The 26,826-nt window shown below is 36.0% G+C and overlaps 1 protein-coding gene across 1 annotated transcript; it reads right to left on the reverse strand.

Moving 5' to 3' along the window:
- Nucleotides 1-264: 264 nt before the first annotated feature.
- On the reverse strand, nucleotides 265-21,379 carry LOC106870617 (sodium-coupled neutral amino acid transporter 7). The gene is made up of 9 exons (XM_014916748.3): nucleotides 19,740-21,379; nucleotides 15,111-15,235; nucleotides 13,209-13,407; nucleotides 11,004-11,142; nucleotides 10,604-10,696; nucleotides 9,220-9,277; nucleotides 6,219-6,481; nucleotides 3,876-4,075; nucleotides 265-2,181 (listed from the first exon to the last, which is right to left on the reverse strand). Exons 1-9 carry the CDS (start codon nucleotides 19,837-19,839, stop codon nucleotides 1,976-1,978), a joined length of 1,383 nt encoding a protein of 460 aa, XP_014772234.1. The 5' UTR covers nucleotides 19,840-21,379; the 3' UTR covers nucleotides 265-1,975.
- Nucleotides 21,380-26,826: the final 5,447 nt, after the last annotated feature.

Here is a 26,826-nt window from a genome sequence, read left to right on the forward strand (position 1 = left end):
ATTTTGTACAATTTCTCCATTTATATATATATATATATATATATATATATATATACACACACACACACACACATATATACAAAAAAAAAATATTAAAAAGTTGACAAGATAATCTTCATGCTGTCAAATTTTCCTCTTAAAAACGAAGAGGATTCATAAGATAACATACCTTTAAAAAAAAAGGGGGAGGGATGGTCACAGTGAGAATGACTGATTACATGTCTATTCAATTAGAGCTATTATATGTCTATTCAGTTAGGGGAATTTTTATTGTAAGATTATTGTTCATCAAAAACTTAATATGAACAATATACGATTATAAAAATGGAGTCAATACATGAAAAAGCTTCAATACAAACTGAAAGTTTCAAGTATTTCTTGTCCGATTGTGTATTGATGGATAATTTTAGGGGTAACTGGAGTTGTTTTATGTTTATTAAACCCAAGTAAGACCTATGACCAAAGGCATTTCAGTTAAGACCACACTATCTTCTAAGCCAATAACTCCTTCCTTTAGGAAGAGAGCAAGGTGTAATTTGAAGGAGATTTGGCTGCTATTTCTAGAAGGTTGAGCAATCACAGACTCCCTCAATGGCTAAGTTGATAAGAGTGTTGAAGCAGTTGCTTAGTTGTCTTTAGAACTAATACTCTACAAGTTGATTGCTCGTGGTCAATTTAACATAAAGTAAACTAATATTCACTGTTAGAAACGAACTTAAAGAGACAGACTTTCAGATGTCATTGATGAAAGTAATCAAAACCTTGTATCACTCACTATAAGTTATAAAACAAAAAAATTATCTATTAGATCAAAATATGAAGCTCTTAATGGCTTAGTATATGTGTCTGTGAGTAGGTACCACAAGTAGTGATACTCATGCATACAGACACACACACAGGTGGACCGAGCCATTGGTGAATGTAGAAACAGTAATATATTTTATCACCCTATGCTTACTGCTGCTTGCGTGTGTAGCAAACAAGTTCTATCATCTTCAGAATCAAGTTGTTAGTAGCTGCAGGCTACTATTTAGATGAAAAACAATTGTTCTAGAGACATGCAAAAATTTGCAAAAACCAACTTATTGCAGCAGGTGGTAAGAAGAAAAAGAAAGGGGATGTTTAAAGAATATAATTCCATTGTCAAGAAATAGTTGTGATGGTCCCATGATTGAACAGGTTTCTAATTACGGAATGGTTACAGTGGAAACATGACAATAACAACACTGATAGAGCATGAGACAAGACAACAATCAGCTTCGAGATTGGTAGTTCATGGCTTCTTAGTACAACTACTTTATATGCCTATCAAATATACTAAACTTCCAATAACCAAGTATGAGTAAGAGCCAATGAAGGTGGTATAATTTTATTGCTTTAAGCAACAATAATACTATACTTCATTAGCTTGCAGTGTTGAATTTAATTACTCTCTTAGGAATAACAGCCTGCAAAAGTTTAGCCATTCAAAGGGTGACTTCCCATCTGACAAATGGTACATAAATAAACTGCTATAGATCTTAGTGAAAAGATCTAGAAAGTGAGGGCTATAGTAAAAAATAGCAATTTTTATAATACATGTAATTAACAAAAATTTGTTGATTTTATATAAAAAAAAATTTACATACAAAAGATGTAAATAAATATATATAGAAAGCACTAAATTTGTTGAAACTGAAAACATTATATATGTAAATCATCATTTAATAACCATATTCCATGCTGGCTAAATGATGATGATGATATATATTATATATAAAAAACACAAGAAAATAAATTCATTTATCAAATTATTACAAAAATATGTTAATAGAATATCACATTATCCAAAGTATTTTTGAACACTGAATTACACTGAAGACACTTTTACAGAATACAACAACTGGATGAAAGGAACAAATGTGATGGAAAAAAAATAATCATTAAAATTTAACAATTTTTGTTCATATTTGTTCAATATACTTGTTTTTTTTTTCTAAGTAGATGTAACGTTTGTATCACAGATATTTTCTAATCCACTCCCAGAAAACCCATGAAGGTTATCCAGAATGGCTTGAGTAAAGGTGACACCAAAAATAAAAGCACCTAAAGACAAAAATAATATTCCACAGCCTACAGCTAATCGTGGTTTCCACACTGGGGAGTCGCTCATATGTAAACCTAATTGAAGGACGCATATACCTGAAGAATATAAGCAGAAAAAGAAAGATTTATTGCTTTATCTGGGGTTTTGTTTTGAGATCAGTTTACGAAAAAAAAAAAAAAGAAAAGAAAAAAAAGGGGTGTTAATGAAGAATAAGCAGTAAATTATAATTGGTATAATATGAAGAGAAATGTGTGTGAGAGAGAGATAGAAGCAGCTTCATTTTTACCTTTATTTACATCCCTACTAAATTACTAAATGTCAAGAAGGAGTCTCAATGCAGTCTACTCAACTGCATGAAATAGCAATTACACTTATTAAATTATATTCTAATGTTTTTTAAAAAATAATGTGACAATGTAGTAATTTTCTTTCAATTATCCCAATACAATCAAAATTTAGAGAGGAACTCAAATATTTTGCAGGAAATTGATAAAATATTGTACCTAGGTATTTTGTTATATGATATCTGTTAGGGATAGACCTAAATTCTATAGATGTAATATCCACTTTTCCATGCTTGCATGGGCTGGATAGAAGAAGTTGAAACAGATTTTCTATTGTTGGGTGCCCTTCCTGTCACCAACACTCACCTGCTTCTAAATAAGATAATATTTTTCCATGGTTGGACATGTTTTCACAGAAGATAAATAAAGGACAATGCTTGCAATGATGGTGACACTTTCTTATAACTAATACCTGATAAAAGGCAAGGAAACAGTAACACACACACATGTATAGTAATACCTCACTTTACAAGGACTCACTTTGTGAGACCCCTGGTTTATGAGTTTTATTTTATAATAAATATAAATTTTGAACAAAGTGCAAAAGGTTCTACTATTACAACAAATGTTTCTGGGTGTTACTAAAATATTTATAGAGAGCAAAAAAAAAAAAGCTTCTTCTAAGCAAACTACTCTAGACTATGCCCATGGGCATATGGCATAGTGGTTAAAAGCGCAGGCTACTAACCCCAAGATTCTGTGTTCAATTCCAGGCAGTGACCTGAATAATAATACTCTAGACTCGTTTTTTAATAAGAAATCTACAAGTCCGTCTACAAGTGCTTGTGAATTGGCAACAGCATCTACAAATGATGGTGTGCGTTTGAGTCTGGTGTGAGTGAAAGTGATTCAGAAAATGATTATATTAATATTTATTATATATGATCGTGACATTCTTTTTACTTTACATAAAATATTATTTACATTCTACGGTTATTTTATTGACATTTATTTACAAATATTAGAAATTTTATACGTAAAATATTTTTCTGGAAACAAATTACTATTTATAACATTGCTACTATGGAAAATTTATGCTCTGCTTTATGAGTGGTCTCCAGGAACAAATTAACTCGTATATCAAGGTATTATTGTATATATGTATGTGCGTATACACACACAATGTGCTTCGCCTGTATCCGTGGGTTGACCTAAACCTTGTGTGTGGATCTGGTAGATGGAAATTGAAAGAAGCCCGTGTGTGTGTGTGTGTATGTATGCATGCATGCAGTCTCACAACATGGCATCTTGGGAAACCTGAAACCATGTGTTTGGGACTAAAACTTCTTAGTGCACAGCCACCCATGTTTAGAAAGAGATTTCATTTTAAGTAACTACTATTACATCTTCAAACAAATGGCTTTAACTTTTGAATTTTGCTAAGAATTAACTAGGCATGGGAGATATTCTAAAGAAAATGAAAGTAAATAGAAAACTGAAATTACCTGGGAAGACAAAGATAAAGACAGCTGCTAATGTTCCAAGGAATGCGATGACTACTCCAATATTAGGAATTAACACAGCAAGGATAAGAGTTGTAAAAAACCAGACTAGAGTCATTATAATACGCCGTGTTTTTTCATGGATACTGGCACTCACAGCAGAGAGATTAAATATATAACACCACAAACTTTCTAAACCAGCCCTGCAAAATGAAGGATTACAAGTTAAGGACAATAATTATTAGAGCAACATATATAAAAAAAATCAAAGAATGAGAAGTGCCTGTGTGTGGTTGCTAAAAATAGCAGTCTACTTACTCTCAAATTACTAACCATTTGTGCATCATATTGTTATGTGCGAGGAAAAGTGGATTCTTTTTCAACAATAGCAAGCATTCTGCATGGTGGTTGGAGAGAAAGACAAATTGCTAAAACACAATCCAATAAAGAATATTTACTAAAGAAAAGCTAATGGTGGTCTAGCACTGGTGTCATCCACTACAGCTTCATGAGACCTGGTAAGTCAATTGCAGTGGATGTATACATCAACCAACTGGATGAAATGATGAGTGAACTTACAATTAAACAACTGAGATTGGTCAATAGAGACAGGCCAATTCTCTTGCAAGACAATGCTCAACTACATGTTGCACAAAGAATGCTACTCAAGTTACAGGAACTGAACTTGAAAGTGCTCTGTCATCCACTATATTCACCAGACCTTGCACCAACTGACTATCATGTTTTCCAGGCATTAGACAACTTTTTGCAAGGGAAAAACTTCAAATCTGAAGAAGCATAAACAGCCTTTCGTGATTTAATCAACTCCTGTTCTCCAGAATTCTTCGCTACCTACATAAATAAGCTACCGATAAAATGGCAAAATTGTGTTGATAATTTAGGTGCATACTTTGATTAACTGTATTGCTTTTTGCTGAGATAAGGTAAAATAAACTTTCAGTTCAAAATCAGACATTTCATTCTTAATGACCTGATATTTCATCAAATAAAATTTATTGAAAGCTCAATTATTTTATATCCCTTTTTGCATATTAAAAAATGCCCAAAACTTTCTGGACAACCTAATATTAAGCTGCAGATGACCATATTTTTAATGATACACAACCTAAATGCTGCAATTAATTTTTAAGATAGTCAAGAGTTAAATGAAAATAACAGACGTTTTTATTTATTTTATTTATTATGCTGATCTCTGAAATATAACTTAATGAAATGTTCTAACAAAAAATTATGCTACTGAAATCTCACATCACTGTTTATGTAAAAAAATTATGTCAGTCAATAATTAAGAAATAAGTGGCACGTAAAAGCACCCATTACACTCTCAGAGTGGTTGGCATTAAGAAGGGCATCCAGCCATAGAAAACCATGCCAAATCAGAATGGAGTCTGGTGCAGCCTTCCAGCGGGCCAGCCCAGTCAAACTGTCCAACCCATGCCAGCATGGCCAACAGATATTAAATGATGATGATGAGTACTGATGTCATTATAAAATGCAGTTAGTACTGTCTATAAAGAGGTTGGTGAATGAGTGGAGATAATATAGTTTCGAAAAAACTCTTTAAACCTCAACTAATATTCTACTGTTTTTGAGTCATAGATAAAAAAAAAAAAATGCTATTGGTCATAGGTATGCTTACTAGCAAACGTAATGCTTATTTATTCACATTGTTTTGAATTAATCATGCATTAATTCATAGGTTTGAGATTTCAATGAGGTGACTGCATTTTTGAAGAATGACATTATAAGGTAGGTGAGAGCGACTGGATCTGGAGGATTATAACATAGAGCATGTAGAATATTTATCAGGATTGGATACAGCCAGTTTGAATGCTAAATGCTTAATTAAAACAAGCCTGGCCTAAACAACTACCAACTACTTCCTGTAGGCTGCCTGGGTTGTTCTTAGAGCTCCTACTGCTGCTTGTATGTTTAGCACATCTAAGTTCCTTGTTGTTTAAGGATCTGTCACAGATCCCACAGCGTTTTTATTGCACATATTGTATACTCCGAATATCTAATATTGACTGGCCTTCGTGCGGGTGACACGTAAAACCACCCACTACACTCTCGAAGTGGTTGGCGTTAGGAAGGACATCCAGCTGTAGAAACTCTGCCAAATCAGATTGGAGCCTGGTGTTGCCATCCGGTTTCACCAGTCCTCAGTCAAATCGTCCAACCCATGCTAGCATGGAAAGCGGACGTTAAACGATGATGATGATATTTTGCCTACTCCTTCACTGTGTATCAAGCATTCAAACTGTCACAGAATAAATTTTGCAAAATAATTCAAATAATTTAGATTTAAAAAGAAAAGATACAAACCTGCCGCAAAAATGTAAAATTGGATAGCAAGTGTAAGTCTTGAAACCTATTAAAAGTACAGCTACAAGGATCGAGACATCTGGGTTGTTGTAAGATAAGAGAATATCACTTTTGATTTTGGAACCAAATGTTAAGTAGCCACATGTTGCCATAACTGTGTAAGTAATTATACAAAGGGCAATAGCCACAGCAATCGTCTTAGAAAATTCCCGTAGTGTTCTCTTTTTTAGACAAGAGTAAATGGGTATAACACTAACATGGCACTGAAACAAAAAGAAAAACAAGTTAATGGTATATTCATGAGAAATGTTACAGTTACTTATGGTTATGTGAACAGGAACAACATTTATTATCAAGTATCTGAAATATGTTAATAAAAGATACATTATCTACACCCTTGTGCCTGAAGTGATTTTAAAGAAATTCACTAATAGGCACCTCTGATGAATAACAGCAGCAGCACAATGGAGTGAGAAGATGGAGCTGTTGAGGGGAAGGCCACACTACTGCTAAAAACTATGACACACATACACACACAAACAAGGACACAAGCGCATGTGCACATAAGGATACACATCTTATAAGAACAGAATGGAGTAAGTGGAGCAAGAACACACATGAAAATGAAAAGTGTCACTGAAGAGGTCACAGATGTGTGACCATCCTGAAATACAACAATATCAGTTTCAACACATGATTTCACATCAGGAATCTTGCAACACAAACTGATAACGATAATACTTCAATAAAAACTTTTCTTTCTTTATAAATTTTCAGTAATACAGAATAAACTGTAAATATAATTGTTTACACATCAATATAATAAGAGCTACAATATTTTCTTTTCTACTCTAGGCACAAGGCCCAAAATTATTGGGGAGGGGACCAGTCAATTAGATCGACCCCAGTATGCATCTGGTACTTAATTTATTGACTCCCCAAAAGATGAAAGGCAAAGTCAACCTCGGCGGAATTTGAACTCAGAATGTAAAGACAGACGAAACACATTTTGCCCAGCGTGCCACATTGTTCTTCCCTATTATTAATAACCCTTTTACAGTGCCAAAATATCCTATTTATCATTACAATACATTATGAAAAATTAACAATGTTAATGCAAGGAAATAGTAGAACAAAAAAAAAACAAAACTAAAACAAACCAGTATAAACTATGAATACATACAACAAACTGGGATCAAAATCTTTTTTAAATACCCAAAAATTAGCCACAAGATTTTAATATAAACAACCAACAAAGAATTTATCAAAAAAGTATTAATCTACTGTAGAATTGAAATACTTTCTGAGTTCTAAATATTCTGGTAGAGAAAAAAAACACTTCCAAGTGCCTCTTCAGAACTACCAACCACTTGTGTGGTTCAATGGATGTATATAATCATCATCATTTAGTGTCTGCTTTCCATGCAGGAATGGGTTAGATGGTTTCACTGAAACTGATAAGTTGGAGAACTGCACCAAGTTCCAGTCTGATTTGACATGGTTTCTATGGCTGGATGCCCTTCCTAATGCCAACCACTCTGAGAGTGTGTAATGGGTGCTTTTTATGTGCCACCAACACAGGTGCCAGTTACGTGACACTGGCAACAGCCACAACTACAATTTCACTTGGTTTTATATATATATATATATATGTAGATAGATAGATATATACATACACAGTATTTACAATGGATGGATAGGTGCCTTCATCTTGTTTGTTGATACCACAATGCTTCGGCTGATGTACTCTAGAGCTTTCATCAGGTGTTCTAATGTAATTTCGAACCCAACCCTTTATTTGACTAATGGGGTACACTGTTCTCATTCAGGAGGAGGTCTCTGTTTTTCCATACATGATCAGCTATATTTGATTTTTCAACATCCCCTTATGTCACAGCTTTACAATGTTCCTCTACCCGTACTTTAAGGGGGCAAACTTCTTAAGAACACAACTATAAAAAAGGGAAGTATCATACAATTTTGTCTATTGATTAAATAAGATAGGATGATCACAACTAAAATGCTCCATCAGGGCTGATTTTGGGATTAAACAATAACAGCAAGCAAGATGAAGTATGGTAGTTTAGAATGTACAGATAAAATGCTTTTACATGTGAAGAGAACAGAAGACAAAGGGCTCATTTCAGTAAAATTACAATAATTTGAAATTAACTTACAGGTAAACTGAATATATTAACTAGCCTGAGGTTGAAAACTGCTATTTAGTGAATGCTAAACACAGTTTTAATATTACCATTAAATAGCCAACCTACTCAATATTACATACATCTATACTAAAAAGAGAAATGAAATAGTTGATAAATATCCAAACTAGAGCAATTATTCATTAGGTTACATCAAGTGGATAAAACTAAAATTTTTAAAAGATTTATCACTTAAGGGAGTGAACTAGTAGAGTTGTTAGAGTATTGGATAGAATGCCTTATAGTATTTGTAGATCTCTGTACTGTGAGTTCAAATCCAACTGAAGCCAACTTAACATTTAATCCTTTCAGGGTTAATAAAAAGAAAGAAAACAGAGTATCAATCCAAGGTGGTAAAGAGACAGAATTGAAACAAGATTGGGCAAGATGCTTTGAGGCATTTGTTCTGGCTCTTTGCTTTCTGACAGCAACATCTATAATGACACAATGACACTGGTGCCAAACTGTATTTGCCCAATTTGGCAGCTTTACCTTGGATATAAACATCAGTGTTGTGAAAAGCAGACTTTACCAGTCTTTCCCAAAATAATCTTGCCCATACATGGTTGACCTTGACTGAAAAGGCCCAAATGATAATTTATCAGTTAGAAGAAGGTCCACATTCATGACCTTTGTAGGCTCTGAGACTTGTAAAGGGAAAAGACAAAAGAAAAACTACAACTTGTTTTACTGCAGTAGGAAGCAACATGCTAAGATATAGATTAATCCTAAGATTGGAGAAACTACAAGACAAAATATTGATGTATGTGCTAATAAGGGCAATAAATTGGACTCACCTGATAGGAGAAACAAACAGTAGGCATGACATAAAAGACATCAATCCAATTTTCAGGTCTGAATGAAAATAAATAAAATAAATATATATATATATATATAATTTTTGTTATTCTTTTACTTATATCAGTAATTGAATCACTGCCATATAGGTTAGAAAAAGTTAGTCAATTATATCAAGCTCAGTATTCAAGTTTGATGCTCTGTTAACTGATCTCCTTTTAATAAAATGGTCAAGTTCATCTACTGAGTTACTTCTCTTAGTAACATAAGCATCTTAACACTTTAGCATTCAGATTGTCAAATGTAATGCTTATATAACCAAATTGTTTTAAATTAAGCATGCAATACATTGTAGCATTGAAATTTTGATGATGTGATTGTTTATTCTTAGAATGACATTGTAGGGCAAATGTGCAAAGGCAGATCTAGCCAGTTTGAACATAAAACAGGTAGAATATTTGGGACAGATACAGCCAGTTTAAATGCTAAAGGGTTGAAGTATTAACTTGTACTTAAGCTGACAGACACACATGCGTGCTTGTGCAAGAAGCTACCTGACTGTTACTGTCTACCTAAGTCAACCTACAAAGCAGTGGTGAATTCAAGGCTCTGATATAATCCAATATGTGACAAGGATGATCTTTTGAATTACAAGCACAATTCAGTCAACAAACTTCCACACAGTTTCCATTAAACTAATTTCTCACTTTCTCTCACAAGCTTTCGATCAACTTGAGGAAAAACAAACAATTGGTCAAGAAATGCAGAAAAGGGTTAGTGACAGAAAGGGCAGCTAACTGTAAAGCATGCTTCAACTATATGCATTTGTCTAAACCAGGGCTGGCCAACCGGAGGCCTGCGGGCTTTTGTCTTGCAGCCCCACTGATACTTTTTCTTGAAATGGGTTTATTGAAAAGAAGTTTGCAAAAAATAAAACAAGAAGCTCAATAACTGATGAAAATTTGAGCAGTCAATTGTGCTGTGCAGTAAGTAACCTTGAAATAGATTTGAAGAAAATAAGTCCTGATGGAGGGGCAACAGTCCCTGAAATATGACATATATATTCATTACCCATTTTTGTCTTCGATCACAATGTCTGTTTACATCTGACGTCTTGATGTGAAAAGTTGCAGCAAAAATCAGTGCTGGTTATAGCTTCTATAGAATATGTGTAGAAACAACTTTAAGAATAATGTAACAAGCACTGCTGATGTAGTAGGGTGTGATACTGACTCATAGAAAAAACATTTAGTATACTTCATAGTATATTGTGTTTGCATAATGAAGTACCACGTACCTACAAACCTTTAATAAATATCAAATTATAGTGATGGTGAGGAAGTTTAGGATATAAAACTGTAGAAAATGGCAAGTGTTACTTACGAAGTGCGTATATATTCAGGAGGACTTTCAAGTAATGCATATTTAACAATAACAACAATCACAACATATATAACAGCCACAACTCCTAGGCAACTGGAAATATATAGAATATAAAAATGCAAGGTTCTATGAATCTCAGAGTAAATGACAAAACATTGAAATGAACTTAACATAAAAATTCCAATAAAATATTTGGATGATTATAGTAAACAATAACTATTTAAAACATATGCACCATTATATTTACCCTTGCTTTACTTTGTGACAGAGCTACATATATAATAAAATATTAAAAAAATTTTGTCACATCTATGGCCAGAACCTGACACAATGCTACATCTGAGATACAGTGGAATAGTGGAAGTCAAAAGCAACTCAAAAGTGTAATTTCAATACTAACCTTGCATACTTTAGGAAATCTATCTTCTTAGGGAAACAGAATGGTAAAATGAGTATTGTTGAGGTCACTGTTATAGTAAATATTCGGTCCATATACCAAGGATTTGTACAGAAAAGGCTCTTATTAACAAAGATAAAAACTGAAAAGAGAAAACGCATGCATTAATATTAATTTTAAGGATACGAAGACAGGGAAAGCCCCCCAGCCCATCAGGAATCAACACTGAGATGCTTAAAATATCCAGTGGTGTGGGTTATGGCCTAGTCACTCGTATTGTAAATGAGGTGGTTCATGAAGAAGTCACACCCAATGACGAGTGAAGCAGCACCATAGTCAACTGCTACAAAGTTAAAAGGTAATGCCTTAGATAGAAATAATTATAGAGGTATCAAATTGTTGGATCAGGTGATGAAGGTTGCAGAGAGAGTCATAGCCCAACTAATCAGGGGGAGAAAGAGAGAGAGAGTCTAGATAAGATGCAGTTTGGCTTTGTGCCAGGTAGAAGCACCACTAATGCAATATTTCTGGTAAGGCAACTGCAGGAGAAATACTTAACCAAAGACAAACCTCTGTACTTGGCTTTTGTTGATTTGGAGAAAGCTTTTGACAGGGTCCCCTGATCCATTATCTGGTGGTCAACGCAGAAACTAGAGATAGACGAATGGTTGGTGAGAGCTGACAGGTGTGTAAAGAAGTGCCGATCTCTAACTGTCGAGGGAACCTGTGTTAGAGATAGACTGAGGAAGACATGGGACGAAGTAGTGAAACATTACCTTCGAACTTTGTACCTCACAGAGGCAATGACTAGTGACCAAGAACTTTGGTGATGTACTCTTTTTAAGAGGACCCATCAAGCCAAGTGCACTCGTGCTGGTGACACATAAAAAAAAAAAAATCAACCTTTGAACATTGGGCCTTACGGAGGCAAAGTGGCAGAGTTCTTTTCGAGTGTTGGGTCTAACTGAGGCATAGTGGCTGAGTTCCTTTCGAGTGTTGGGCCTCATGGAGGCAAAGTAGCCAAGTTACTTTCAAGTGTTGGGCCTCATGGAAGCAATGACCAAGACCTTTGGCATTATGTTGTGCTGGAGAAGAAGACCCATCAAGCCGAGCAAAGTGCAGTCGTGGCAGATACCGGTGTCACGCAAATGGCACGTAAGAGCACCCATTACACTCTCGGAGTGTTTGGTGTTATGATGGGCATTCAACGATAGTAAACCATACCAAATCAGACTGGAGCCTGGTGCAGCCTTCCAGCGAACCACTCCAGTCAAACTGTTTAACCCATGCCGGCATGGACAACGGACGTTAAATGATGTTGATGACTGAAAATGTTCCAGCATAAATTGATCATGTAATAATTATGAAGACTAAACTTTTACCCACATGTAGGAGCGATGTGGTAGCATAGCTTGAAAAGTTTTCGTTACCTTTAAATAAAAAATACTGCTGAGTGAACAAGTGTCAAGCAATATAGTAGAAAGAGATTGTGATGATACTGTTTCAATACCTTTAAATTAACCCTTTAGCATTCAGATTATTTCGTTAAATATAATGCTTATTTATTCACATTGTTTTGAATTAATCATGCATTATCATGTAGCTCCAAGACTTTGATGATGTGGTAGTTCATTTTTAGAATGACATTGTAGGGTAAGTGTGAGGAGCTGCATTTTGCCAGCTTGAACACAATGCAGGTAGAATATTTTGGCTGGATATGGTTGGTTTAAATGTTAAAGGGCTAAATTAAAAGCACTAAACGGGAGTATCATTTCAAACTTACTACAACAGTTGTGTTGTGTTCTTTAACCCTTTAGCATTTAAACCAGTCATATTCAGCCTAAATATTTAAACTAGCCATATTCAGCCTACTTGTTTTATATTCAAACCAGTCAGATCTTGTCTTTCACATCTACCCTATAATGTCATTCCAAATATATGCAATCACACGATTGAAATCTTGAAGCTACAAGATAATGCATGATTAATTTAAAACAAAAGGGACTGAATAAGCATTACATTTAACAGAGTAATATGAATGCTAAGGGTAGAGGTGTCTTCTCAATCTATTTGCATGACAATTAAGTTCCATTTCAACTTCACATGATTATCTAGTAAAATGCAGCAAATTTTAAAAACAATGCAAGTTAGCAAATAGCAACTTCCATACTTGTATAAAAACAGATTAAACAATATTTGGCTACTTACATTCTTGCCATTGGTCGCCAATGATGATAAGAAAAGTGATGCAGGTACCATAGCAGTAAAGCGTGATTGCAATAGAACACCACAACAGACCCTGATGGCCACACAGATAGAAAACAACTTCTTGGTAGTTAGTACTTTGGTTTTTATCAGAGCAGTACACTAGAATTAATAGAGCTGCCACCACAAATATCATCAAAAACTGAAAGAAAAATGAAAAACACTCCTTTAAGTTTATAGAATAGAAGAATATTCTAAAAAGCTCATTATCAGTCAAGGTCTTATTATACCAATATTTTTGCCTTTGATTTGTTTCCATAGTTAAGATTAAAGTGTTTGCTACATGAGTCAATACATTTTCAATAACTTTAGTAAAAAAACTAGAATGGAAAGACAAAAAATTGTGAACTAGTATTCTGTCTTAGACAATTGCATCTTCTGCACCATCTCTCTTTTCCAACTAGGATAATCTTGCATCTGTCCTAAAGTAAGATTTGTATCTGTCCCTCTATCATACTTTAACCTCTCACCACTTAGTACAAAGTCACTTTCCTCAATACTACAGCCCACCCTCAGCTGAGGAGTCTTGTCTTGCAAGTTACCTGGTGACCTCAATGGTGCTAATGCCACATAAAAAACACCAAGTGAACACTGTAAAGTGGTTGGTGTTAGGAAGGGCATTCAGCCATAGAAACCATGCCAAAGCAGATACTGGAGCTTTGTGCAGTCTGGCTCACCAGTTCCTGTTGAAATTTTCAACCCATGCCAGTATGGGAAACAGACAATAAAGAGTGATGATGAATTGTATGTAAATCTTTCTAGAGCATGTTTACATCTTCATGTAAAGCAAAAAATAACAGATTATAGCTCTAAAGTACAAGTGACAAGTACCATATTTTAACGTGTATAAGAAACCCCCTAATCTTTGGGGCTTAAAATTTGGAAGAAAGGTTTTGCAAAGGATTATAATACTATCCATGTATAAGAAACTCCCATATTTTTTTAACCTAATTTTTGACAAAAAGGGTTCCTTAAATACATTAAAATACGGTATATAACAAAAAATGTTTTCGAAGAGGTTCTCTCCAAAGACTGCACCTTTAGTATTGCCAATGTGAACTTCACACTGTCTTAACCAAATGTTTCAGAAAATATACAATTTCAAAAGAATTTATGTATTTCATGCTTCTTTATAAACTTTTAACAATCCTAGTTTCGAAAATAACCATGGAATTGCAATGGATACTACAAGCACATATTGGTTTCAAATTTTGGCACAAAGCCAGCAATTTCAGGGAGGGGATAAATTGAGTACATCGATCCCCAGTGCTCAACTGATGATTTATTAACCCTGAAAGAATGAAAGGCAAAGTTGACCTTGGTGGAATTTGAACTCAGAACAAAGATGGACGAAATGCCACAAAGTATTGCCCTGAGTACTAACTTTTCTGCCAGCTTGCTGCTTTACTACAAGCATATATTAACCCTTTTGATACCAACGCAGCTGAAACCACCTCTGGCCCTGTAGTACAAATGTCTTGTTTTCAAAAGTTCTGAACTAAAATCTTCCACCAAACCTTAGTCACTATTTATGCTCCTAACACCAGAATGATTAAGTTACTTTACTAAATTCTTTGTTATATTTAAAATTAATTGAAAGAAACACAGATCATCTCATCAGAAATATGGGAACAAAAGGGTTCATATGATAATGTTGTTGAAGTAAACATAATAGAAACATAGGAAAAGGGTAATTAGAAAGTCTTACTATCACGTGTGTACATGATAGCAAGACTATTCTGTACACATATGCATGGGTGTATGTGATAGCTTTGCAACATGAAACTTTGATGAAGCACAGAAGAAATATAACAATAGAGAAGAAAAAAAAAAAGAAATATTTACTGCTTGAATGACTATGCCAATGAGAACCCCACCAGCTTGGTAGTAAGATTCTGGGAAATTGAGAAGACCAGCACCCAATGCAGCATTGACAACAAGGAATACTGCAGCAAACCAACTTGTGCCCACTAATAAGTGAATAAAGAAATAAAATATTAAAAAATACAAAAAGTAGAAAAATAGCAGAAAAAACTGAAACAAGATGAAAATCTATTATGTTTTTTTTTAACAAGATGTTTCTAGTATCATATAGTCTTCATATAAATCACCTTGTGGTGACTTGAATACATCATTAGTGATATTACCTGGGTTAACTGGGTGTTTTAAGTCTTTCAACAATTAGATGCTGTCACCCAGGTAATTCGGCCTGGATCAGTTAAGTTCCAGTTTGAACCCAGTTAACAGTATCACCATACTTCCCACCTGATTCATAGCCACTTTGAAGCAGCTTCTGTTACCTTTGTAGTTAACTTGATGGCCTTCTGCCTACTGGCTCCTGTGATGTTGTAGGCTTTACAGAGGGAATGGGTTGTAAATTGATGAAAATATCCCAAACTTATACTTTTGAAAACATTGCGCTATGAAAGCTGTTGCATTATCAAGATTCTGTAGAAAATCACTAACCATTAACACACAACTATTTCCAAAATAGTCAGTTATGCCTCTTCACGTTAAGTCCAAATTCCACCAATGTTAATTTAGTTCTTTGCTATTTCTTTGATGTTGTTCACTATAAAGTTGCTCCTGATCAAGCAGACCTATGATGAAAAGCATTCCAGCCATGATCATCTCATCTCTCTTTTTCAGATATAGTGTACCCCCAGACAATATTATCTAATGTATTCTAATTTTTTAGGTAACTGGGTGTGATTTAAAGAAAATTTGGCTACTAAGTACCAGTCCTAAGCTCAAGGACATTCCACCCATAGCCATCTCTTTTTACTCTTTTACTTGTTTCAGTCATTTGACTGTGGCCATGCTGGAGCACCGCCTTTAGTCGAGCTAATCGACCCCAGGACTTATTCTTTGTAAGCCTAGTACTTATTCTATCAGTCTCTTTTTGCCGAACCACTAAGTTACGGGGACGTAAACACACCAGCATCGGTTGTCAAGCGATGGTGGGGGACAAACACAGACACACAAACATATATATATATATATATGTATATACATATATACAATGGGCTTCTTTCAGTTTCCATCTACCAAATCCACTCACAAGGCTTTGGTCGGCCTGAAGCAATAGTAGAAGATACTTGTCCAAGGTGCCATGCAGTGGGACTGAACCCGGAACCATGTAGTTTAATGTCCATTTATGCTTCAGGAAATAAAAAGGTTGCCCAAATATTTGCAATGTTACTTTCTACAAATTATAAGTTTAAATCCAGCATCAACTGAATTATGTTGATTCATATTTGTATGGCATTGTCAAAGAAATAGAAACCTAAATAACAAAAGTAGCATTAATTTACTTACATGCCAGTGGCACCTAAAGAAGCATCATTCAAGCGTTGGGTCTCATGGAGGTAATGTAGCTGATACCAGCGTCATGTAACAGACACCCATGCTGGTGGAATGTAAAAAGCATCATTCGGGAACTGGACTTTACAGAGGCAATATGACTGATGCTGGTGTCACGTAATTGGCACCCATTACATTCTCCGAGTGGTTGGCATTAGGAAGGGCATCCAGCTGTAGAAACCATGTCAAATCAGACCAGAGTCTAGTGCAGCTCCTCAATTTACCAGCCCTGGCCAAACCGTCCAACCCATGCCAGCATAGACAATGGACGTTTAATGATGATGTTGATTAGGCAAAACTACAGAAGTATACCCCTCCACCCTGCTGATTTTGTTTCTTCATAACTTCCAGAAAACGAATATTTTCAAATGAAATTTTCTACAAATACCTTTTAGATAGTGTAGATTACAATCATACTGGAGTTTAATGTAAATAAGAAAAAAAAAAAGTGGGGAGGGGAGTAGGGACATGTCTAGCATCTTGACTTAGTTTTCCGTGCATAATTTAATAACTTCATTATACGTATGTTGAAAAAATATTTTCGAGAACTATTCTTCCCGTTCTCAAAAATTCTGTGAAAGAAATCTTTGTAGGAAAAAAGAGTGCTATGTTAGCACTTATATTGAATACATATTTCATTTAAAAAAATTAGTATATTTTAATCTCGCAACGTGAGATATTCAGCAACAGTACTTTGTAGAAAAGATTGTCAACATAACATGGCAGTCCCAATTTAGGACTAATGTTGCTGTAATTCAGCCCTAAGAGACACCATCTCCAGCTGGCTATATGATATGATTTGTGTCCTTATATTTTCAAATAAGGGAATCTAGCACCCCCACTCAGCTCAAAACAATATCTGTGTATCGATACACAGATATTGTTTTGAGCTTATTTTGAAAAAATATAAGGACACAAATCGTGTCATATAGCCAGCTGGAGGTGGTGTCTCCTGGGGCTGAATTACAGCAACATTAGTCCCAAACCAGGACTGCCATGTTATGTTGACAAACAATCTTTACTACATATTTCCTGTTTTTAAGCGAAGCAATAAAAAACACCTGCCTGATGTGTTGTACAGTGGGATTGAACCTGAAACCACCTAGCTGAAGAGTGAACTTTTTAACCACTCAGCCATGCCACATATATTTTTGCTGAGAAAGAAAGAGGGGATGCCAGCAAAACACTTAAAACTTCCTTTTTATGCTTAATCTACTTTGTCATTTTGCCTCAGTCACCAGGCAAGAAGTAGCTGCTATGTGATTGCTCAACTTGATAGAAATTGCTGCCAAATTTCCCTCAAATATCATGTCCTAGTGTCTTAAAACTAGAAGATGTATGTATTCAGGATAATGCAATTATGGATACATTATACCTTGACAAAAATCTGAATGATCTTCTCTATTGGCATTACTAGCATATCTGAAAATCAAAGTATGAAAGCAAAATGTATATGAGGAGTGGTAATTATCATTATTATGTTTGAGATGAGGCATCGGTAAACTATAGGCCCAACCCACTTATTTAATTAAATATGACATTTTTTTTTCAAACGAAAATTCTTGGTTTTGTCTCTAGATTAGAGAACAATAAAATTCAGTATGGGAGAAAAAAAAAGTCTCACTTATACAGCATGTTGAAATTAATATTCTATGTTAAAAAGAAATTTTTCATTTGGTAAAAAATGAGTTCTTTTCCCAAGTGCAAGAAATATGTTTTCACCTGAATGAAGCTAGGGAGATTAACAGAGTTTCATACACTGGAACAAAATAGTTAAATTGAATAATAGAGACTAAGAAGGTACAATTTGTATGTTGAGGGAATTGAGTTAACTGGTCAATACCGCATTTACCCCGAAACCATTAAGGAAAAAAAAAAATCGCCCCTAACAGTTTAACTAAAAATGTTATAACGTTTCACTGTATACCGGGTTTATATTTGGTACAAACCGATTTTTGCAGCAGTTAATGTTTAAAATGATTCCTTCAATACAACAGAAAACTACTCCCACTCAATAATAGAAAAAAAAGCTGTTTCGATCCTAATGCTTTCAGTTTTTATTTGCTTTAGCTCGTAAGATAACATTTCCAATCCAGTCCGCCTCTAAAATAGTTTGTCGACCTTCCGACAGACAAAATAAAACGACTGTTTACTGATTTCAGACTCAAAACAAGCTTTATTCAGGGAGACTATTCAGAACATTTAACACTGTATAAAAGAGTCAGAAGAAAAAAATTTATTGTTATTTTAATTCTGTACTGCTTAATAGCTAAACTAATTTTTAAAGAAATGCTTATTACGGCTTCTTGCAACTATGCTGTTTCTAACGAAGGAATGCCAGATACGCTATTTAACACCAGTATCTACACTCTACACTTATTGACAATGTAACTATTATAGATAAAAAAATAAATAAACGTTATCTTATATCTTAAAAAAAAATACAAAGTATTTTCTTGTCTATTGTTCTGAAAAAGTCATAAACAACTCTGTTTCGACGCAAAAAAAAAAAAGGAATAAGAACATTATCAAAATAATTAGTTAACAATTAATTTCTGATATAGCTTTTATGCCACAAACAGACATAATGACATAAATAGACATGCCATTCAGTTTATTTTATCACGATAACATAAATGTCAGAATTTAATTGTAACTAACTGTTCTTTGTCTGGATTTTAATTAAATACTTCGAAAACATATAAATGACTTTTTAAAGAATACAGCATAGTCATAACAATACCTTGGTGCGATGTTGAGTTTGCGTGCTTCTTTATTTGTTTATTTATTTACCGATTTCTTGCTTTTTCTTTATCTTTTTGGGGTCCCCCCCCCCCCCCATTTTCTTACTGTTTACATGAATAAATTGTATTCATTTTGTCATTAAATTGTTCTGAAACTTTAGAGTAATATTCTCAATATATATATATATATATATATTATAGCAGTTTGCATTAAAAAAGGTTAGGTATAAAATAACATTCTTTTTTATCTATAATAATTATATAGCAACAGATGTTATTTTAAGCTTTAATTTACGATCTATTAGAAGTAAAATAATAAAAATAAGCTGATCAGAATTAAGACAAAAATTTGTTCTTATTTTGTTACCTTCAGGTACACGCACTTCAAATTCTTCGCTATAATTGATAGACTGTGGTCGCGTTTCCACTTTTGCTTCATCTTGCTGATAAGAATTTTCTTCTTCCATTTCCAAGTTTCCTATTTACAGAAGGAAACCTTAAGTAGTAAGTGGGAAAAATGGGATCGGTCTTAAAACGACTTATAATGATGTACCACAACAGAAACCAAGACGTCCATGTTGCAAAGCATGTGACTAATCTCGGTCATGTGACTAATTCAAATTGATCTTTACCTCGTAGTTTAATTATAAACGTTATCAGCAATTAAATTTGATAACTCTAATCTATGTTGAAATTACCTTGTAATTAAAGATTATTGTTTTTTTTAATTAGCCCTGTTGAGCCATAAATGTGATAAGTTTATTAATCATTCTTTTTCAACAAACTTTTGTGATTATTATAAGCTATTTTCCACATTTCTCTTCAAATTAGAATGGTTTAATCTGAGATTTCTTAATGTGGTTGTTATAAAATCGTACTTGCAATAATTCAGTGGAAGGGAGCAGGAGATCTTGTTAAATTGCGTAACTTTAAATGCCTGTAACTTTTTTATTAATTTCTAGGTAGAATGATTGTGATTTTCCTCATCAGCGTTCAGAAATACAATTTTTGAAAATAATCTGGTAAAAATTTGAAAAACTTCGAGTGGTTGGAAGAAATTTAACAAGAATCAAAACATGATTTACAAAAGTGAACACTAAGATAATTGGAAAAAAAAAAAAAAATAGTCATCTTCATACTTGTGGAAACTGGTGCTACTCTAAATCTTTTTTAAGTCACCCAAATCGGGCCTGATCAAACAAAACTATGATCAAAAGTAATCCTGTGAAAACAGAATCGTGTCTTTTATACATAATGTACTTCAGATTACTGTCTCCAATGTGTTGTTTTACATTTATATTTTCTTTTTTGTTTTTAGAAATTTACTTGAGGTGATCGACTCCCTTGTTAGCGACTACACGCAAAATAAAGGCTCCTTCATTAAATGAATTATTATTTTCATCATTATGAAAACACTTCGTAGTTGCGCTGAAAGGCCGAATGCAAATTTCTTTAGCAATTTTAAAATACTTAATTTAGCTTACATCTTTAAAGAAATGTTATGTCTGTTTAAAAAACGATGAGTAATAATATAACTGATCTTTGTCACAAAATGTTTTATGGTTATTTAGTTATGTTTCTTTACATTATGTGTTCAAATCCCATTAGGTTCGATCCCTTCTGAAGCCTATAAAACAAGCTCTGAATTAATGTAATCCTCCATATTTGTGATGAAATGCCTGTTAGAAATCATTATTAGGGCTGGGGGGGGGGGGGAGGCAGCGAGCTGCCAGAATAACGTAGAGGCGGCCAAAATGCTTAACGGGTCTTCGTCCGTCTTTACTTTCGGAGTTCAAATTCCCCTTCAGGGATGACCAAATAAATAATGTAAACCACATTCATATTCTTTCTTCCTTGCTTTTCATTGATACCAGTCCAACATATCTAACATCATCTGCTACACCTGACAACTTACATTGATCCCTCAACATTGCATTCTGCTACAAATGCAGTGTAGTAAATTATACGTAAATCCTCAGATTAAAGGAAAAACAGAAATGACAAAAAAAAAAAGATCAACTTGTGCAGCTTTAGTGAAACCACCTCTCTCACGGTTATTTATTTACAAATGCGAACGTAGCAGGTAACAACTCTTTCCCGCCTCTGGACCCCGGCTGTTGTCCATCACCTGACTGACTCTTATTTGCGCGGCAATTGTCTCCAGTCCTTTCGTGCCAGGATGCAGACCGACCAATCGTGGCCATCTAATAAGGTCACGTGAGAGAGTGTTTTCTGATGTTCTCTGGATCCTCCTTGTACCTATAAATAGCCTGTTTTAACCTGCGCCACTTTGTCGCGGCTTCAGATCTTCTAAGATCTAGTCGTTGACCACACACGTAACACCAGCCAGCCAGTTTCCAGCGACGACATCAACAACATCGTTCAACTGTTTACTACAACCTTCGTCGCCAACGTCAACATGACTTCTCCACGTACACAAGCAACCGTAGCTTCTCAACCCTGTTTGTGTGATTTGCTCACCGGAATTCGACCCCTGCGAGAAACCATCTGTATCAAGAATCCGGCCCAGCATAGAAGCCTCAACTGCACGACAAGTGACTTAGCTCTGCCTCAACCTTAACCTCTTATATACAGACTTTCTAACTACTGTGTACCTTAACAGAACTGGTATTTTCTTATCCGTGTTAGTGACTCTTTTCTATCCTCTGTATCTCTTGCATTCACATATATATATTTGTATACACACTCTTTGTTTACATGACGGCCTGTCTTATATTGTGTTTTATTATGTCGCATTCACTCACACACAGACATACAGTTTAATGCTCCAATAAACCTTACTGTTATTCATCTTTATCGGTTGAGTCATCTTCTATCTTTTCCTTGCTGGTAAATTTACTAGTTCACTTATGTTATAGTATTATAACATATTATCATATATTTTGTGTCGACCGTGCGACGCGTTAAAAGGAGTCTGTTTCCATTCGCCACCATTTCTCCTTTGGTTCACACGGTCGTCTACACAGCGTTAATTTTAGGATTGATGCAGCGCGTTCCTATACAACAGCATCAGAAATCATCTGGTACGCAAGAAACCCTTAATTTTTCAATTTTGGTTTTCTTCACATGTATGTTTTAAACATCTGGAATTTTTCAGATTTGTTTTAAATATTTGAGATTTTTGAGAGAAAAAGATCATAAAAACTTGAAACTGTAGAAAGGATGGATAGACAGGGGAGCTAAATTCCAACCCACTTTTTTTCTCTTTTGCCGAATCTTTATCTACAATGCTTAAAACACACACATCCAAAAGCATTGCAGTTTGGGGATGCTGGATAATATCCAACTCTATTCTAAAGGAATGCTTCATACAATATTTTTAATTTAGTTACCTAAAATGTATATTTCAGAATTATCTGGCAACATAAAAATACTTTTCAATTAAATCTTTCTATTCATCTTCTACACCTTTTGCTTAGCCTCTGTGCATACGTAAATATTACCCTTCAGTTTTGAAACATGAACATAATTTCTTATTTCTTTATTGCCCACAAGGGGCTAAACATAGAGGGGACAAACAAGGACAGGCAAAGGGATTAAGTCGATTACATCGACCCCAGTGCGTAACTGGTACTTAATTTATGAACCCCGAGAGGATGAAAGGCAAAGTCGACCTTGGCGGAATTTGAACCCAGAACGTAGCGGCAGATGAAATACCGCTAAGCACCTCTTTGTCCGTCCTTGTTTGTCCCCTCTATGTTTAGCCCCTTGTGGGCAATAAAGAAATAAGAAATTATGTTCATGTTTCAAAACTGACGGGTAATATTTACGTATGCACAGAGGTTAAGCATTGTCGATGCGTGGGCACCAGTCAGTCGCCCGGGGCACCATGTGCTAGGGGGTGCCAAGGAGGACATGACAAAGACAAAGAAACTTCCATGACTGTCAGCTTGTACACACCAAAGTTCAGCTTGCCCAGGGCACCAGCAACTCTAGGACTGACCATGCCTCTACCTGTGTTAGAGTGTTGAACTTTGCAGTATTTCTACGTTCAGAATTCAAATCCTGCTTAGGTCAACGTTGCCTTTCATCTACCTGGGGTCGATAAAAAAAAAACTGTTACTTTATTAAGTAACAGTTAAGTACCAAGTTGATGTAATGGACTAACTCACTGTCTTCTAAATTGCTGCCCTTGTACCAGAAACCATTGTTATTTGCTGCTTGAAAACAAATTGGTAAATTTATGGAACACCCTCTCAGTTACAGTGGGAGGATCTTTTTGGTTTGACGGGCAACACTTGTTTTCTTAATGAAACATTTTCAAACTTGGGACACTGGTAGAATGTATCATATAAAACAACTTTTTCTCTTAGCCTCCTTAACAAAAAATCGTACATCGCAAGTTATTTCATGTTAAAGTTGTCGTATTTCTGTAATTTCAACTAATCACTGACGTCTATTCAGCTGAATACAGTTACTACCGAGGCGGTGTATATGGGTGGTGGTGGTGGTGATGGTCGCTGGTGGCGAGGATGGTGGTGATGAAGACAGTAGTGCCAGTTTGCAGTGGTGGCGGCGATTGTGATGATAATGATGACTGCAGTGGTTCTGAAGGAAGTAGTAGTAGTAGTAGTAGTACAACACATGTGGGGAGTCGCATGACACAGTTCCGAGGGTGGCACTTCGGTCACAGTTCCGAGGGTGGCACTTTAACAGGTTCTGACCATTCCTGCACCGAAAGCATCATTAAACGCAAGTCCAGCTGACAAGCCATCGACGTCAAATAGTCCAATCCCAATATGCACTGATCCTCCATCTCCACCAACTTCTTGTCCGGCAACATCGATCCGGACTTTAACCGGCCCTCTCAGCTCAGTACAATATCCGGTTACACCATACAATTCCTGCGATGACTGGCAGATCTAGGTGCTGCAACACGTCGGATCTCACAAAAGTCTGTCCCGAGGCCGAATCAATCACCAGAGAACACGCCTGGCCGTTAACTTGGAACTGTGCCATAGGGCTCCCCAGATGTGCCACCCAAGAAGTGCCACCCTCAATGGGCCACCCTTGGAACTGTGCAATAGGGTTCCCCATATGTGCCACTTAGGAAGTTCCACCGTGCCACCCTCGGAGTGTGCCATAGGGCTCCCCAGATGTGCCACCCAGAAAGTGCCACCCTCGGAGTGTGCCTAGGGCTCCCCAGATAGTGCCACCCTCGGAGTGTGTCATAGGGCTCCCCAGATGTGCCGCCCAGAAAGTCCCACCCTCGGAGTGTGCCATAGGGCTCCCCAGATGTGCCGCCCAGAAAGGGCTACCCTCGGATGTGCCACCCTCGGAGTGATGAAAATTTCGCTGAAAATTTTTGATGAAAATTTTTGATAAAAATTTCTGATGAAAATTTCGATCAAAATTTTTGAAGAAAATGTGTGCCACCCTCGTAAGTGTGCCATAGGGCTCCCCATATGAGCCAACCAGGATGTGCCACCATCAGAACTGCCATTTTAGATGGAAATTTTTGATGAAAATTTCGGTGGCTTGTCAGCTTTACTTGCGTTTAATGAAGCTATCGGTGCAGGGAAGCAGTCCCTGTTAAAGTGCCACCCTTGGAAGTGCAACCCTCGGAACTGTGCCATGGGGCTCCGCAGAAGTGCCACCTAGGAAGTGCCGGGGAGCCCCATGGCACAATTCCGAGGGTGGCACTTCTGGGGAGCCCCATTGCACAGTACCACCCTCGGAACTGTGCCATGTGGCTCCCCGGATGTGCCACCCTTGGAAGTGCAACACTCGGAACTGTGCCATAGGGCTCCGCAGAAGTGCCATCCTCGGAAGTGCCACACTCGGAATTGTGCCATGGGGCTCGCCAGATGTGCCACCCAGGAATTGCCAAGCTCAGAACTGTGCCATGGTGCTCTCCAGAAGTGCCACTCTTGAAAGTGCCAGGCATAAGGCCAGCAATTTTCGTGGGAGGGCATAACATTGACCCCAGTGTTCACCTGGTAATTATTTTGGTGAATAAAATAAGTACCAGTTGAGCACTGGTGGAGGCGCGTGGCTTAGTGGTTAGGGTGTCAGCATCATGATCGTAAGATTGTGGTTTCGATTCCTGTCCCGGGCGACGCGTTGTGTTCTTGAGCAAAACACTTCATTTCACGTTGCTCCAGTCCACTCAGCTGGTAACGCAGCGATGGACTGGCGTCCCCCAGTATACACCATTGAAACCGGGAAACCGGGCCCATGAGCCTGGCTAGGCTTTAAAAAGGCCGCAACTGCGATGGACTGGCGTCCCGTCCAGCTGGAGGGAACACATACGCCATAGAAACCGGGAAACCGGGCCCATGAGCCTGGCCAGGCTTTAAAAGGGCGCAGAGAGAGAGAGACAGAGAGAGAGAGAGAGAGAGAGAGAGAGAGAGAGAGAGAGAGAGAGAGAGAGAGAGAGATAGAGAGAGAGAGAGAGAGTGTGTTGAGCATTGAGGTCGAAACTACTGGTCTTGTGCCAAAATTTTAAATCAATATTAATTCTATATTAGCATTTATAACTATGTTACTCATTGTTCGATATGCAAATATATAAAGTAAATTCCTAAAGGTAGCGAAATTACTTTTCTTATGAATATTTATGTATTCATAAATTAGGTGCCACCTTAATGAATATTAATAGTATATAAATATTCATATGCGTGAATGGAAATGACCCAACGATAACTTAATATTTTGAATTTGAAAAGATTTACAACGTGACATTCAAATTACTTTATACCGATCCTTCTCTGTTAGTCATCAGGTGTCTTATTTCTGTCCCTCCCCTCCCCTCTTTCTCTCTCTCTCTACTGTGGGGGTCAAAAGTGTTTGCAAATTGTATATATTGATAAATTTATGCTTCAATATTTTCCAATATAATAACTATGTTACTCATTGTTCGATATGTAAATATATAAAGTAAATTCCTAGAGACGGAAACCAAATAATCATATTCTGGGGGGAAAATATGGATTTTAAAAAAATTTCAGGAAGAAATATGGGCCAAAAGAGTTTGCAAGACTCATTTATTCCAAATAAATAACATTTTTAAACATAATATAATTTGAAACATTGTGTCATTATGATAATAGTACCATATATTGATAACATATTACAAGAAAACAACAGTTATTGCTCAAATAACAATTAACATAACAATACAAATTTATAAAACAATTTAACCCTTTATACGCTTTCCTCCATTCTTAATCAAATCCATCATCCTCATATCAACAGAGGATGTTAATTTATGCACTTGTTGAGGTGTGATTTGGGTGGGTGTGGTCCTGCCACTCCAGCGCTCTGCGGTGCTTTTCTTCACTGCTGAAGTGGTCTTAACCTTTGTGACCTCGTGGGGCAGAATCTACTAAAGTCATGGTTGTCTAGATAGTTACTGTCATAGCTTAGTTTGAGGAGGTTCAGTTCCCTCATGTTGACTTCACGGAACTCTACTTCACTCTCACAGATAATCT

Source organism: Octopus bimaculoides, chromosome 1 (assembly GCF_046866305.1).
Source record: "Octopus bimaculoides isolate indiv1 chromosome 1, ASM4686630v1, whole genome shotgun sequence".
NCBI classification, from domain to species: domain Eukaryota; kingdom Metazoa; phylum Mollusca; class Cephalopoda; order Octopoda; family Octopodidae; genus Octopus; species Octopus bimaculoides.

Bases quoted from the DNA above. Each gene is read 5' to 3' on its own strand.
- LOC106870617 (XM_014916748.3), bottom strand. From the start codon at position 19,839: ATGGAAGAAGAAAATTCTTATCAGCAAGATGAAGCAAAAGTGGAAACG. The intron at 10,697-11,003 runs GTTAGTATTGAA...ATATATTTCCAG, and splicing joins GATTTCCTAAAGTATGCAAG to TTGCCTAGGAGTTGTGGCTG. The intron at 6,482-9,219 runs GTGAGTCCAATT...TTTTTGTTTCAG, and splicing joins CTGTTTGTTTCTCCTATCAG to TGCCATGTTAGTGTTATACC.